Raw genomic sequence first — 13,422 nt, 5'->3', positions numbered from 1 at the left:
CGTTTTTTTTCTTTTAGAGTAAGAGATTTGACACGTACCGCATCAATTTGCATGTCTTCTACCTCTGAATGTGAATTCACGCTGCTTGCCGACATAGTTGGGATGTGGCAAACCGTATGTTGTCTTGAACGTTGGTCTTGGCGACGTTGGAATAGGCGGTTATCGCACTTCACAGCTTGCCTAATAGCTTCGTTGAGCATTTGCGGATCAAGAAGAGTTAACAGCAAATCCTTCACATCGTCCTTTAAACCCCAAAAGAATTGACTCATCAACGCTTCTTTGTCCCAATTGATGTCTCATGCTAAATGCCTGAAGTCTGATGCATAGATTGATGTAGAATGCATCCCTTGTCGTAGTGACCGGATCTTTGTTATAGCCCATCGAACCTTGTCGTGTTCACCAAATGCTTCCGCAAACGCCTCCAAAAAGGTTTCAAAGTTGTTTAGTATGGAAGATCGTTTCTCAAACAAAAGAGCAAACCATGATAGAGCTTATCCTGTAAGTAAGGTTCCAACAAGCCCAACACGTGACTCCTCCGTTGGATAGCATTCGGGTTGTAAAACTGTTATCAACTTGATTTGGTTGACGAATCCTCGAAACTTGGAACGTTATCGTATTACCTGCTTTCTTGCTCAAGAACGTGCCGGGCGTCTGGCTGTAGAAGGTAGTATGGAGATTTACCAATAGTCAAGCAGTCTATCAGTTTTTGACTGCTGGAATATAAACGACTGCAAGAATATACCGTAAATCTATACGGATGCCCTTCGACTACTTGTCGAAGTCCTTTTTGCCCCAGCCGGTAGGTCTCTAGACGTTACAGAGAACCCCAAACAAGCCAATTTACTAATCTCCGATACCGCTTTGTACTTACGATCTTATATCCACTGACTGTCTTGTTAGATTAACTCAATAAATTTCATGCACTCCGCATACTCAATCCTATAGACACCCTTTTAATTTTTCAATCACAGACGTAACTCGATTTCACAAAACAGTCAAGAGTAATCAAACCCACTTCATTAAAAAATCCCGATTCACCATTACAACACTGACTTCAGCAATGATTGCCTCAGTCTTCCCAAAACCCTATGAAGAAGAAAAACCCAATTCTCCATCTTTTCTTCCCCGACCCGAAGCATGAAGCTCCTCTCCAATCCCCCTGATCTTCAAAAAAAAACCCCTAATGAAACCGAACTAGCAACCTTGAAAAAAAAACTTGAAGCTAGCTCTTCGATCCAAAAAACCCCGATCTCCACAAAAAAAAAAAACCCCCCCCCCAAAACTTATTCTCTCCCCTAATCTTATCCTCTGAATTTTTTCAATCTTCCGTCTTGGATCCAGAATTGGCTCCCACCGTCAAAGCTTGGATCCGAAATTAGCTCTCGTCGTCAAAGCTTTCTCCCCTGCTTTTACCTTTAAAAGATCTTTTTATCGAAAACAACATTCCTTGAAACGGCACAGGGAATAGGACAGCCTGAAACAGAATCGAAACCCCGCAATCGGGACCATATTGAGTCGCCCGACCAATTCAAGTCTCGTATTGGCTAAGAGTCCAGTAGTAAGACCCGAATGTCCCCGTAATTGGATCCAATTGGTCCTTCGCGTCAGATTGGCTGAGGCCCGTAGTAAGACTTGGATTTTCTCGTAATTTGACTGCATTGGGTTGCCCGACCAATTCAGGTCCCATATTGGGTAAGAGGATCCGGATTGGATTCTTGAAATTGGATCCAATTGGCTCTTCGAACCAGGCTCATCCATTGTGTAAATTGGTCCTTCCCCTTCCTACTGACTCCCGTTATTGAAATCGAACGGAGCATTTCAGTATGCCCCGGCTAATTGTAACGGGGTAACTGAACCTGGCCACTCAATATTTGCACTACAATTGGTCGTTGCTCCCAATATTCAAGGTAACTGAACATTAATAAAATTCCTCTTTCTTTATATTTTCACGGAATACTCGTGTTACTACACGACATCCACCTCCTCTGAACCTGTGCATCCTCCGGTATGCACCAATTTACCTAATTGCTGTTTGATTCAGAATATATCCCCTACGTCTTTGTCCAGTTTGTCTTCGTCACCTTCATTATCCAAATCACTTTCATCTTCTTGCTGCGGAATCTCTATACCTTCATTAAGGTCTTCCATATTCATCTCCGCATGTCTTCATTTAAATATTTTTACTCGCTTCCCTGTATTTGGTATTTTTAATTTTGTACCATCTAACTCCCGTAATGAGTAAGTCGCATTATCATGAACAGTTGTTATAACATATGGTCCAAACCAACGTTTTGAAAATTTCTGCAAAGTACTATGTTGATTATCCAGACTATTGTCATAAACAAGTACCCAGTCACCTTCTTCGATTGCTTTTGGTCTCAATCGATGTTGCTTATCGAATCGCGCCTTGTTTTGTAACCTTGCTCTTTTTAACCTTTCCAATGCTATCTGGATATCTTCCGTTCTTTGCTCCAATTGTCGAATCCTTATAGCCAGAAGTTCTTCTCTTGTCAATCCATCTTCCCATGGTAGCATACTCCAAGTAAGTACCTTTTCTTCAATCGGCATAATTGGTTTTTGACCTGTCATAAGTTCTACCGGCATATATCCTGTCACCGAACTATGTGTTATTCGATCAACCTATAATGCAAATGACAAAAGCCGTGGCCACTCTTTAACTTTTCCATTACAAGCTTTAACCAATGCTTTCACAATCGGTGGGTGACCGCGTTCGCTTTTCGCATTCCCTTTCAGATTATAAGCAGTAGTCAGTGATAGTTTAACTCCACATTTTTCAAAGAACTTACGAGCTTCTTGTGCATTTAATTCTCCACGATCTGCAGTGATTTTTCCTACGCACCCGTAACGGCAAATGACATCTTCAAGCAAAAACCTACAAATCCCCTCTATAGATTTTGTCCTCAATGCTCTTCCTTCTACTAGATTTGATAAATCTTCACGAGCTAAAACCAAATATCTCATCTGCCATAACCCAACTGGCATAATAACCAAATCAACAATCCATTTAAAATGAATAGCCAGAGGATACGTAGGATGAAGACCATCTCGATGTCGGATATTAGAATACGATTGACAGATTTCACATGACTCTACAAATGAGAGTACATCTCGATACATATTTTTCCACCAATATCGTTCCTTGAGTTTAGCAAAAGTAGCCCAGATTCCTCTATGCCCTACCCATAAACTATCATGAAACTCCTTTAATAATTTTAGTTTTTCTTCTTTATTACCTATCACTCGTCGTGGCATCCCGATTCCTTTCTTCGATCTCTTCCATAAGAATCCATCTCGAAGTAAAAATCCATATGCTTTTTTTCTTATTTGTTTGAATTTTTCTGTAGACCAATTCCCCTGCTTAGACAAGGTATTCAAATAATGATCAATATCCAATAATTCTCCTTGATAAGATTCTTCAAGAAATAGCTTCTCTTCTCTGTTGAGATTCGATATTGAATAGAATTTCAATCCGACATCATCAATGTCTTCAACCATTTCGTCCTCCCTCTCGTATCTTGCTCGAGATAGCATGTCTGCTACTAAATTGTCCTTTCCAGTGATATGCTTAAATTCTGGATTTAGTGACTTAATATAAGCAATCCATCTCAACATTGCAATATCTGGCGTTGAACAGTTAATAATCATTCCAAGCAATGGCAAGCAATCTGTTTCAATTACTACTACTGCCCCAATCAAATAGTCTTTTTCAGCTTTCATAGCCGAAACAACTCCCCAAAGTTCCCTTTTGACTTGCGAATATGTACGCTGACGAATACTTAAAACTTTAGCTCCAAATCAAACTGCAAATCTATTCCCACTGAAATCATTTTAACCCATAGCCCATCCAACGGCAATTGGACTAGCGTCTACAGTAAGAATCACTGGTCTATTGCACTTATAATCAACCTTCCTCAATATTGGAGGTGACATCAATAATTTCTTCAATCTTTGCATTGCCTGAATATGCCTTTCTTTCCATTCAAATCGGTAATCCTTGCGTAACAGTTCATATAATGGATCCGCTATGTGAGCAAAATGAGGGATCCAGATTCGATAAAATATACATGCACCCAAAAACCTGCGAACCTCTGTTAAAGAACCACAATCCTCTTTCATCCTTCCAATTGCATCAACTTTAGTCGGATCTGGTTTTCTTCCGTAAGATCTACATAAATGTCCAACAATTACAATCTCTCGTACTTCAAATATGGACTTCATATCCGATAATGTAAGATGAACTTCTCCAAGCGCATTTAAAATCTTTTCACAATCTTGTATATGATCAACAACATATTTGCGACACCCCCTCGTATCTAAAGTTTCATCCTTGTCTCCTTCTCTGCACCCTTTTATAGGGACATCATCCAGAAAAGGCATAGTCTTTTCCGGAATAAAATCTCTCAATACCTTATTCATCCCATTCATCATATGCGCAACTGAGTTAGTCGCGCCTTGAGGAAGAGTGCACATTTTAACCAATCCAAGTAGTGTCCTCATAGTTGTCATATCTCTACTTCCTTCGGCAAGTTGAAATTGATCATAACCTGAATACAAGTCACCCATTGAATAGATCGCCCTTCCAGCAAACGCCTCAGTAAATTCATCCACAATAGGCCCAATTCCTGCATTCCTGACAGTTACTGCATTCACCGGTTGCATATCTTAAATAAACCGTAGTGACCCATTCTTCTTAGGTACCGTAAACCATCGACTAGAATACGGCGCAAATGAAGGTTCTAATATTTTCATCTTTATCTTTTCTTTCAATAGTTCCACCAATTTAGGTAAATGTGCCCTCGGTACTGGAATCGGTCTTAGATTCCAAAGTACATGCGGTACAGTGAAGATAACCATAGGTGTTACAATATTTGGATCCACACACCCAATTTCATGAGATTCGAAGGCAAACGTTCTACCTTGTTTAGCCAACATTTTTTTGAAGCAAGTAATTTCCTCCGGTAATAAAGAACCATCAGAACCAATCTTCAATTCTTCAAAGTCTCTCTAGTAAACTGGTGTCCAATACTCATTGGATCTCTTAAACTTGCTTCTTTTGATGCTTCTCCCATTTGTTCTTTAGAATCTTCTGGTAATGGTCCGGCAACAGGCTTTACCTTCTTATCTGCCGTTTTATATCTCGTCTCTACAGTGACTTCTGGTGCTTGAAAAGATTCAAGCATGGTATAAACCTCTCTCGAATGAATCTCAACAATCTTATCATTATCCCCTAACCCAATAGATGTAATCAATTCCAATGAATCTTCCAGCCCATTTTCTTCATAAACACCCAAAATCCTCTCATCATCTTGCAATGTACCTATCTTGCATAACTGTCTTTCAATATCATATAATCTTTTTCTTTCTTTTCTTTTAAAATCATCAACTTTCTTATATATAATATTTCCATTCTCCAATATATCAATAAAACTCGCATCAAAGGCACCTTCATCTCGCGAGAGTACCTCCTCTTTTGTATCTCCATAATCTCGCTTTACAGTGGTATCTCTTCAAAATCCTTAAATCCTTCAACAATCTTTGGCAATAGTTTCTCCCTCAACCTATCTCGATTCCGTTCATGGTTAGGAGGTACTGTTAGAAATTGTACAGCTTTCCTCCCATCTTCGCTCCGTACCCTTGCATAAGCAGAACCATCGTCAAGTACTTTTGTTTCCATCCGTATTGCCGTAATATAAGGTTGTCCTAAAATCAACGGATAAGACGTTGTATCTTGAACAAAGAAATGTTGCTCCGTCGCAACATCCCCAATCCGAATTTTGACATCTGGACAAGCTCCATATGATTCGCCCCGTGTGTTATTAGCTGCTCGAATTGCCCATCCATGTTCCATATCAATTGGCCATTTTTGCTTCTTACAAAGATCTTTAGACATGAGATTTATTTCAGAACCATGGTCGACTAAAGTAACTATTGGTTCTTCTATATCTTCTACTTTCACCAATACCTCAGTAGTTGCCTTGGCCCAATGCTTTCGAGTATAATGGCTCAAAGTTTCCATTTCTTTGTCACTAGAATCTTCAAAATGTACTCGTTGATTATACCCATTCTTTTCATTTGTTGGTTGCTTGTAACCAATATCAACCTCTTCTTCATCTCTATATATTCTTGCATCAATAGCACGACTCATTCCAGTTTCGCCCATTAATTGCCTCTTTTGCTTAATGCTGTCAATGATGACATCATGAAACTCCTTCTTTGCAATTCCCAAGACTTCTTTCAATGTGAATTCCACCTTAGCATTTAATATACGTTCTTCCAGCACTTCTTTATAATTTGTTGCCGCTTCAATGTCAGAAAGTAGTTTATAAGCAATTGATTTGCCCTTACCTTTTGTCTCCGTTGTTTTTTCTCCCAATGATGCTGAGGTATCCTTTACAGGCAATTCTTGTGAAGTTGCCTCCCGAGCCTTGTCTCCTCGAGTTTGCCTCTTAGAAGAATTTCCTTCTCTAGTATCATCAAAATTTCCTCGTCTCTTTTCTTCCATCAAAGCTTCATGTTGGCTCTTAGCAATATATGCATGAACTGAAAGAGACTCAACAGGATCCTCCAACCTGTTACACCTCGTATTGTAGCTGCACTCCTCAATAACGCTTCTCGAGGTAATTTCCCTTCTTGCATTGTAGAAATGGCAGAAGCCCAAAACTCACTAGTTTCCGTACTTCCACCAATTTCATCATCTACTCTAGCACCATAACTTGCACTTTCTCGTGCTGCTGTTTCATGCTCTTTTAGGTAATCTTGAACCAATGCTCTCATTCCTCCCTTGCCAAAATTGGTTTGAAGAAGATCATCCCTATTTTTCAATGCTATCTTTCCATCTTTCCAGCAAATAATTCCCTGCCGTATCATATTATTAAATTCATTGCAATCTTTTCTAGTGTGTGAAGCATCATCACACCAAATGCATCTTTGTACATATCCTTGTTTTGAAACATTCTTCGAATTGTTTATAGAAGTATTCTCTTCAAGTCTTACCAATTTGATTTGAAGATCTCGCATTCCTCGTATAATTTCTTCCATCCCCATATCTGCTTTCTTTGATAAGGATGTCGAAGGTTGAATTGTAGGCATTGTTGGTGGTGTTGTACGTACTGGAGCTTTGGATGCTTGTACTGTTTTCGGAATATTGCTCCTATCCTTCTTCCTTTCTCTTTTTGTAAGCAACCCCACAGTATCTTCAACGTTCTTCCACTTCGTTGTCAATCCTTCATCTTCTTCTTTGTCTTCAAGAAGGAGTTCTAATTTTCCTTGCAATTCTCCATCAGTAGCTTGAAGAAATAGATCAACTTTGTTTGGCTCCAATGTCAATTTTTCTACCTTCGACAATTGAGAGTACTGCCTCTCAAATTCCCTTAGTAGCTCGGTTGCTTGCAAATTCTTATTGGGCCATTCAATCCATTCCAGAAACAGCTTCTTAGTAACACGATTTGCATCTTCCAAGAAATATTCGTCTTTCAATGCATGTGAAAAAATCTCCCATGAATTCTCATAACGATCCGTAATCAATGTAATGTGGTCTCTTATCTCATGTATCATGGCAAGTCCAAATAATTCAACCATTTTCTTCTCTGAAACCCGATTTAATTCCATTTCACAAACATAACATCTTAAATACCTTGAAATATTCCTTCCATCAAATTGATCAATTTTATTGACCACTGCTTGCAATGCTTTAGTTGCCAAAGCTTCCTTTCGATCATTGCTTTGCTGTTGGTGCATTGATAATGAGAAGGCTTGAAACATACTAGCAATAGACGGATCCATGTGCATACCTTATCCTTTAGAAGAACCTCCACCAGAAACTTCTCCCAAAAATCCTTCAAAATTTTTATTTTCGTTTTCCATAAAAATAAAGATAAAATCAACCGAAATCCAATACCTTCCACCTCAAGCTTTCACGTCGGGTTCACCACTTTTGTCGTATTGCATGCTTTTCTGCTCGAGAATGCGCCGGGCATCTGGCTGTAGAAGGTAGTATGGAGATTTACCAATAGTCAAGCAGTCTATCAGTTTTTGACTGCTGGAATATAAACGACTACAAGAATACACCGTAAATCTATACGGATGCCCTTCGATTGCTTGTCGAAGTCCTTTTTGCCCCAGCCGGTAGGTCTCTAGACATTACAGAGAACCCCAAACAACCCAATCTACTAATCTCCGGTACCGCTTTTTACTTACGATCTTGTATCCACTGACTGTCTTGTTAGATTAACCCAATAAATTTCATGCACTCCGCATACTCAATCCTATAGACACCCTTTTAATTCTTCAATCACAGACATAACTCGATTTCACAAAACAGTCAAGAGTAATCAAACCCACTTCATTAAAAAATCCCGATTCACCATTACAACACTGACTTCAGCAACGATTGTCTCAGTCTTCCCAAAACCCTATGAAGAAGAAAAACCCAATTCTCCATCTTTTCTTCCCCGATCCGAAGCATGAAGCTCCTCTCCAATCCCCCTGATCTTCAAAAAAAACCCCCTAATGAAACCGAACTAGTAACCTTGAAAAAAAAACTTGAAGCTAGCTCTTCGATCCAAAAAACCCCGATCTCCAAAAAAAAAAAAAACCCCCCCCCCAAAACTTATTCTCTCCCCTAACCTTATCCTCTGAATTTTTTCAATCTTCCGTCTTGGATCCAGAATTGGCTCCCATCATCAGAGCTTGGATCCGAAATTGGCTCTCATCGTCAAAGCTTTCTCCCCCGCTTTTACCTTTAAGAGATCTTTTTATCGAAAACAACGTTCCCTGAAATGGCACAGGGAATATGACAGCCTAAAACAAAATCGAAACCCCGTAATCGGGACCATATTGAGTCGCCCGACCAATTCAGGTCTCATATTGGCTAAGAGTCCAATAGTAAGACCCGAATGTCCCCGTAATTGGATCCAATTGGTCCTTCGCGTCAGATTGGCTGAGGCCCGTAGTAAGACTTGGATTTTTCCGTAATTAGACTGCATTGGGTTGCCCGACCAATTCAGGTGTCATATTGGATAAGAGGATCCGGATTGGATTCTTGAAATTGGATCCAATTGGCTCTTCAAACCAGGCTCACCCGTCGTGTGAATTGGTCCTTTTCCTTCCTGCTGACTCCCATTATTGGAATCGAACTGAGCATTTCAGTATGCCCCGGCTGACTGTAATGGGGTGACTGAACCTGACCACTCAGTATTTGTACTGGAGTTGGTCGTTGCTCCCAATATTCGAGGTAACTGAATATTAATAAAAGTCCTCTTTCTTTATATTTTCACGGTATACTCGTGTTACAACACGACAACGCGTACCATCGAACTTGTCCGAAAGGCTAACTCGGGGCTCCTTATGTTCTAGAACCAGTGGTGCTTGTCGAACCTGGGGCAAAGTTGCTTCTCCAAATGCAGAAGTTTGAGGCTGGTGCAACCTAGATTGTGCCATCCCAGATGTTCCATCATTATGAAGCCTTGCCACGACTCCTTCAATCTCTGCAGTTCTTTGCGATAACGTAGCGAAGGCATTCATGATAGCATCTAACTTGGACTCTGAACTTTCCGTCATACTAATGTCTTGACCCCCGGCCATTCTAAGAGAAGGACAGAAATGACTCTACAAGAAGACAATATTGGTTTAGAGGAGGGTACTCCGCAACCTCTAAAATGCCTTAAGAGCTTCAAGAAAAGGGGTAATCCACTCTCTCAAAGAAGAATAAGACTCCAATATTGTAACAAAAGAAGTATCAGTTTAGAGGAGGGTAATCCGCAACCTCTAAAATGCTAGTACACTTCCAAGCAGAGGGGTAATCCACACTCTAACAAAGAAGAACTAGCTCTGATATCTAAGTTGAGTGAAGTCTCGACAAACTGTCATGGATACAGAATACAGACTTGATATCTACCAAAAAGTTCAAGAAGAACTGGCAAGAACTAGATTAATTAGATGAATACAAGAACAACACCAGAGAGGTGAGCTAGAGCTCCAAAAGATGTGTTGTCGAGACTGAAGAACTCTTCAGCCTTGATTCCAATATATACTCCTATTTAGGAAGCTTCTCAAGCAACTTCTACCAACTAGGAAGCTTCTAGAAGGTTCCAGAGACTTGCTTCTAGAAGGTTCTAGAAACTTATCTCTAGAAGGTTCTAGAAACTTATCTCTAGAAGGTTCTAAGGACTATGTCCCTAACATCTTCTATCAACTAAGAAGCTTCTAGAAGATTCCAGAGACTTGCTTCTAGAAGGTTCTAGAAGCTTGTCTCTAGAAGGTTGTAGAAACTTGTCTCTAGAAGGTTCTAAGGACTATGTCCCTAATAACAGCTCATGTCTTGATTGTAACAATTGTAAGATGTTCAAAAAGTTGATTTTTGTAATGCTTATTTCAAAAAAAATTAAAAAAAATTAAAAAATCATAGGACTTTTCAAATTTTTTTAAAACTTTTTTTTAGGATGGATTCAATAAAATTATTAACACACAATACTATTTATGCCATGGAAGAATAAAATACATTCCATCTTATCTTTTTCTCTTAGGATATTTGGACTAATTTTTCTAAATAAAAAGCTAACTTAGTGAGGCTTAACAACTTTAAATAATCAAATTTTTTACAAATTATGACTTTTCACTTTGTCTCTTAAGCATAAAGACCTCCTAAGCAAATAATAACTTGATTATTTTTAATTATGTATATTTATAATTATTGGATATAAAATTATAACTTGCACTTAGATTGAATTTTGAATCAGTTTATTATACAAAAACCTTGCTCCAAAAGCGTAGGCTAGTGAGACTACAGCTACTTTAAAGTTTGGAGATCATCAATTGAGGTTTTAGAAGGGTTTAGGGTTTTAGTCCAGCCAGTGAATTTTCCTCTTTCGAATTTCATGTTGCTTGGGAATGCGTCGTGGTGCGAAACTGAAGATGGGATTTCAATCTTCAGCTGGAGGTTCAGGCGTTTCTGTTAATGATTCGCAGTCGAGTTTCCATGAAGGTTTCAGGTTTAGGGCTGAATGGGTTTGCAGTCCTCTGTTGTATTTTGCTGGATTTTCGCAGTTTTAGTGTTCTGATTGTGAAACAGGAGAAACGTTCTTACACCCCCGTGAGTGGGTTGAGGAATAGGAGTTGAGGCTCGTGGGAGGCTGTGGGTTTGAGGTTTTGGGTCGGATTTGTGGTTTCTAAGAGATGGTGTCTTGGGTTCGGCGGATTCTGTGAGTGGGGTAAGGAGTAGGAAAATGGATTGAATGCCATTGTGATGGCGCAGCGGAGTTTCACCTTGGCGGGGCTGCGTGCCGCGTCGTGCCAGACGCAGGGTTTATTACGGTTGCCGAATTCTCTACAAGCTGCCATAGCTGCATTTATTGGAGATATTCCAACAAGGGAAGTGAAACAGAGCGTGGCGAAGCTGACGTCCAATATGAAGGTGCGGAAGGAGGCAGCGAGGATTGTAGTGGGCACGCAAGCGGTGGAGGGCTCGGACGATGCTCGTGCAGCCGTGGAAGAGTACTTGGGGAAGACCACGGCGACGCAGGTGCGGTTGAATAAGGAGCTTTTTGCCCCTGCTCAGGCTCCCGTTCGGTACGAGTACGATGAGAAAAATGTGGCTGCGTATGTAGCAGCTCGTATGCCTGCAGTGTATGGTGCTGTCTATCGCGTTTTGTCAGAGATTTCGACTCGTCTTCCTGATTTTACCCCCACTCGCGTTCTGGATTTTGGATCTGGTCCCGGAACTGTGCTCTGGGCCATGAGGGAGCTTTGGCCTCAGGGAGTGGAGCATGTCAACTTGGTTGAACCGTCAAGAGCCATGGCCGCAGCTTGCCGCACTCTCTTGCAGGATTTGGAAAACATCCCGCTAGTCAAAGTTCACCCAAGCCTTTCCTTGTATACTCGCGGTTTACGAAAGGACAGACGTTTGCATGATCTTGTCATTTCATCATATGCGTTAGGTGAATTGTTGACGCCAGCCGAGCGCATTACCACTGTTCGTCAGCTGTGGGCTCTCACGAGTGACGTTCTTGTGTTAATTGAGCCGGGAACCCCACAAGGCTCAAGCATTGTGCGAGAGATGCGAGCTCACATACTCCACATGGAAAAGAAGAAATTGCGACGATCTGCTCAAAGCGACCAAGGAGATGGTTTCCTATTAGAGTCTGAAGAACGACCTGGTGCATTTGTTGTTGCTCCTTGTCCGCATGATGGGCAGTGTCCAATGGATAAAACCAGTAATTGGTGCCATTTTGTTCAACGTCTAGAACGAACAACCTCTCAACGTGTGACGAAGAGGCATACCAAGCCGACGCCATTGCGAGCGTATGAGGACGAAAAATTTTCTTTCGTGATTCTCCGACGCGGCAGTCGTCCTAATGTCCCTTATCCTCTGGAAGGACTGACAATTGAGCCAGCAGAGGAGGAAGACTTTGAATTCATTGAGGATCCTATGGGCAAGCTTGATGCAGTTGCAACTGATGACGCGGATGAAGAGTCGGGTAACGATTCACACGAATCAGACGAGTTTGAAGAGGAGGAAGATGATGTAATAGTAGGGAATAGCACAGCCGATGTTGGAAGTGGATGGGCTAGAATAGTCAGGACTCCTATACGGCGAGGCCGTCGGACAATATTAGATTTGTGTGCCGCAACTGAGAGGGATGGCTCTCGGGGGGAAGTCACTCGTATTATCTGCTCACGAAAAGGGAACGCTGCTCCGCTGCATCCACAAGCTCGAAAATCACGATGGGGAGACCTCTGGCCATGTTGAAAAACCCCTCATTGATTCGTACAATTTATGTTTCTGGTACTTCTTTTTGCCTGGCGTGAGAGGTGGATATAGTCAAACGCTTTAGCACTAGTGTACTCGCTATCACAGGGCATAGGCTATATGGTTAGTACGATGATACGGCGAGGAAGAGACGTCCACTAGCTAATTTCTTGCAAAGAGTTCGTGTAGATACTTACTGAATGATACTCTGAGTATGTCTTTGTGATTACCATATCACCTATGGCATGCACCCCTAGGATACTAGATTTCTGAGCCGGTGAATTTGCATATGCAATTCTCCAAGGTTGGTTATTTGAAATGAACTGCTGTGGATCTCATCTTTTAGTGCGAGTTTTCAATGAAAAGCAATGAGCTACAACCTGCATCGACACGCCAAAGTCTAGCACTCAACCCTATTATTTCTGTCTTTGAATGGTTGGGTTGTTTCATCTCATGTTGTAGCTGAAATAATCCAAGCTTAAAATCGAACATTTTGCATGAAGTCTAGCATTTTACATCAAGTGAAGCAATTTACGTCATATCTCTCTTCAATTGTCTGGTTATTTTTTAAGCTAATATTATTCTTCTTGACAATACTATCACACAACCCGAGCGAGCGTCTACATGAATGACTTGATATGCCTGGAATCGCAAGC

General features: G+C 40.8%; 1 protein-coding gene across 1 annotated transcript; it reads left to right on the top strand.

Annotated features, from left to right (window-relative positions):
- Window positions 1-10,877: 10,877 nt before the first annotated feature.
- Window positions 10,878-13,155, top strand: LOC112286777 (uncharacterized). The gene has a single exon (XM_024529033.3). It carries the CDS (start codon window positions 11,264-11,266, stop codon window positions 12,764-12,766), a length of 1,503 nt encoding a protein of 500 aa, XP_024384801.1. The 5' UTR covers window positions 10,878-11,263; the 3' UTR covers window positions 12,767-13,155.
- The last annotated feature ends 267 nt before the right edge of the window (window positions 13,156-13,422 follow it).

The sequence above is a fragment of the Physcomitrium patens genome, chromosome 9 (assembly GCF_059467195.1).
Source record: "Physcomitrium patens ecotype Gransden chromosome 9, ASM5946719v1, whole genome shotgun sequence".
Classification (NCBI taxonomy): Eukaryota; Viridiplantae; Streptophyta; class Bryopsida; order Funariales; family Funariaceae; genus Physcomitrium; species Physcomitrium patens.
This window is presented reverse-complemented; position numbering and strand designations above follow the sequence as displayed.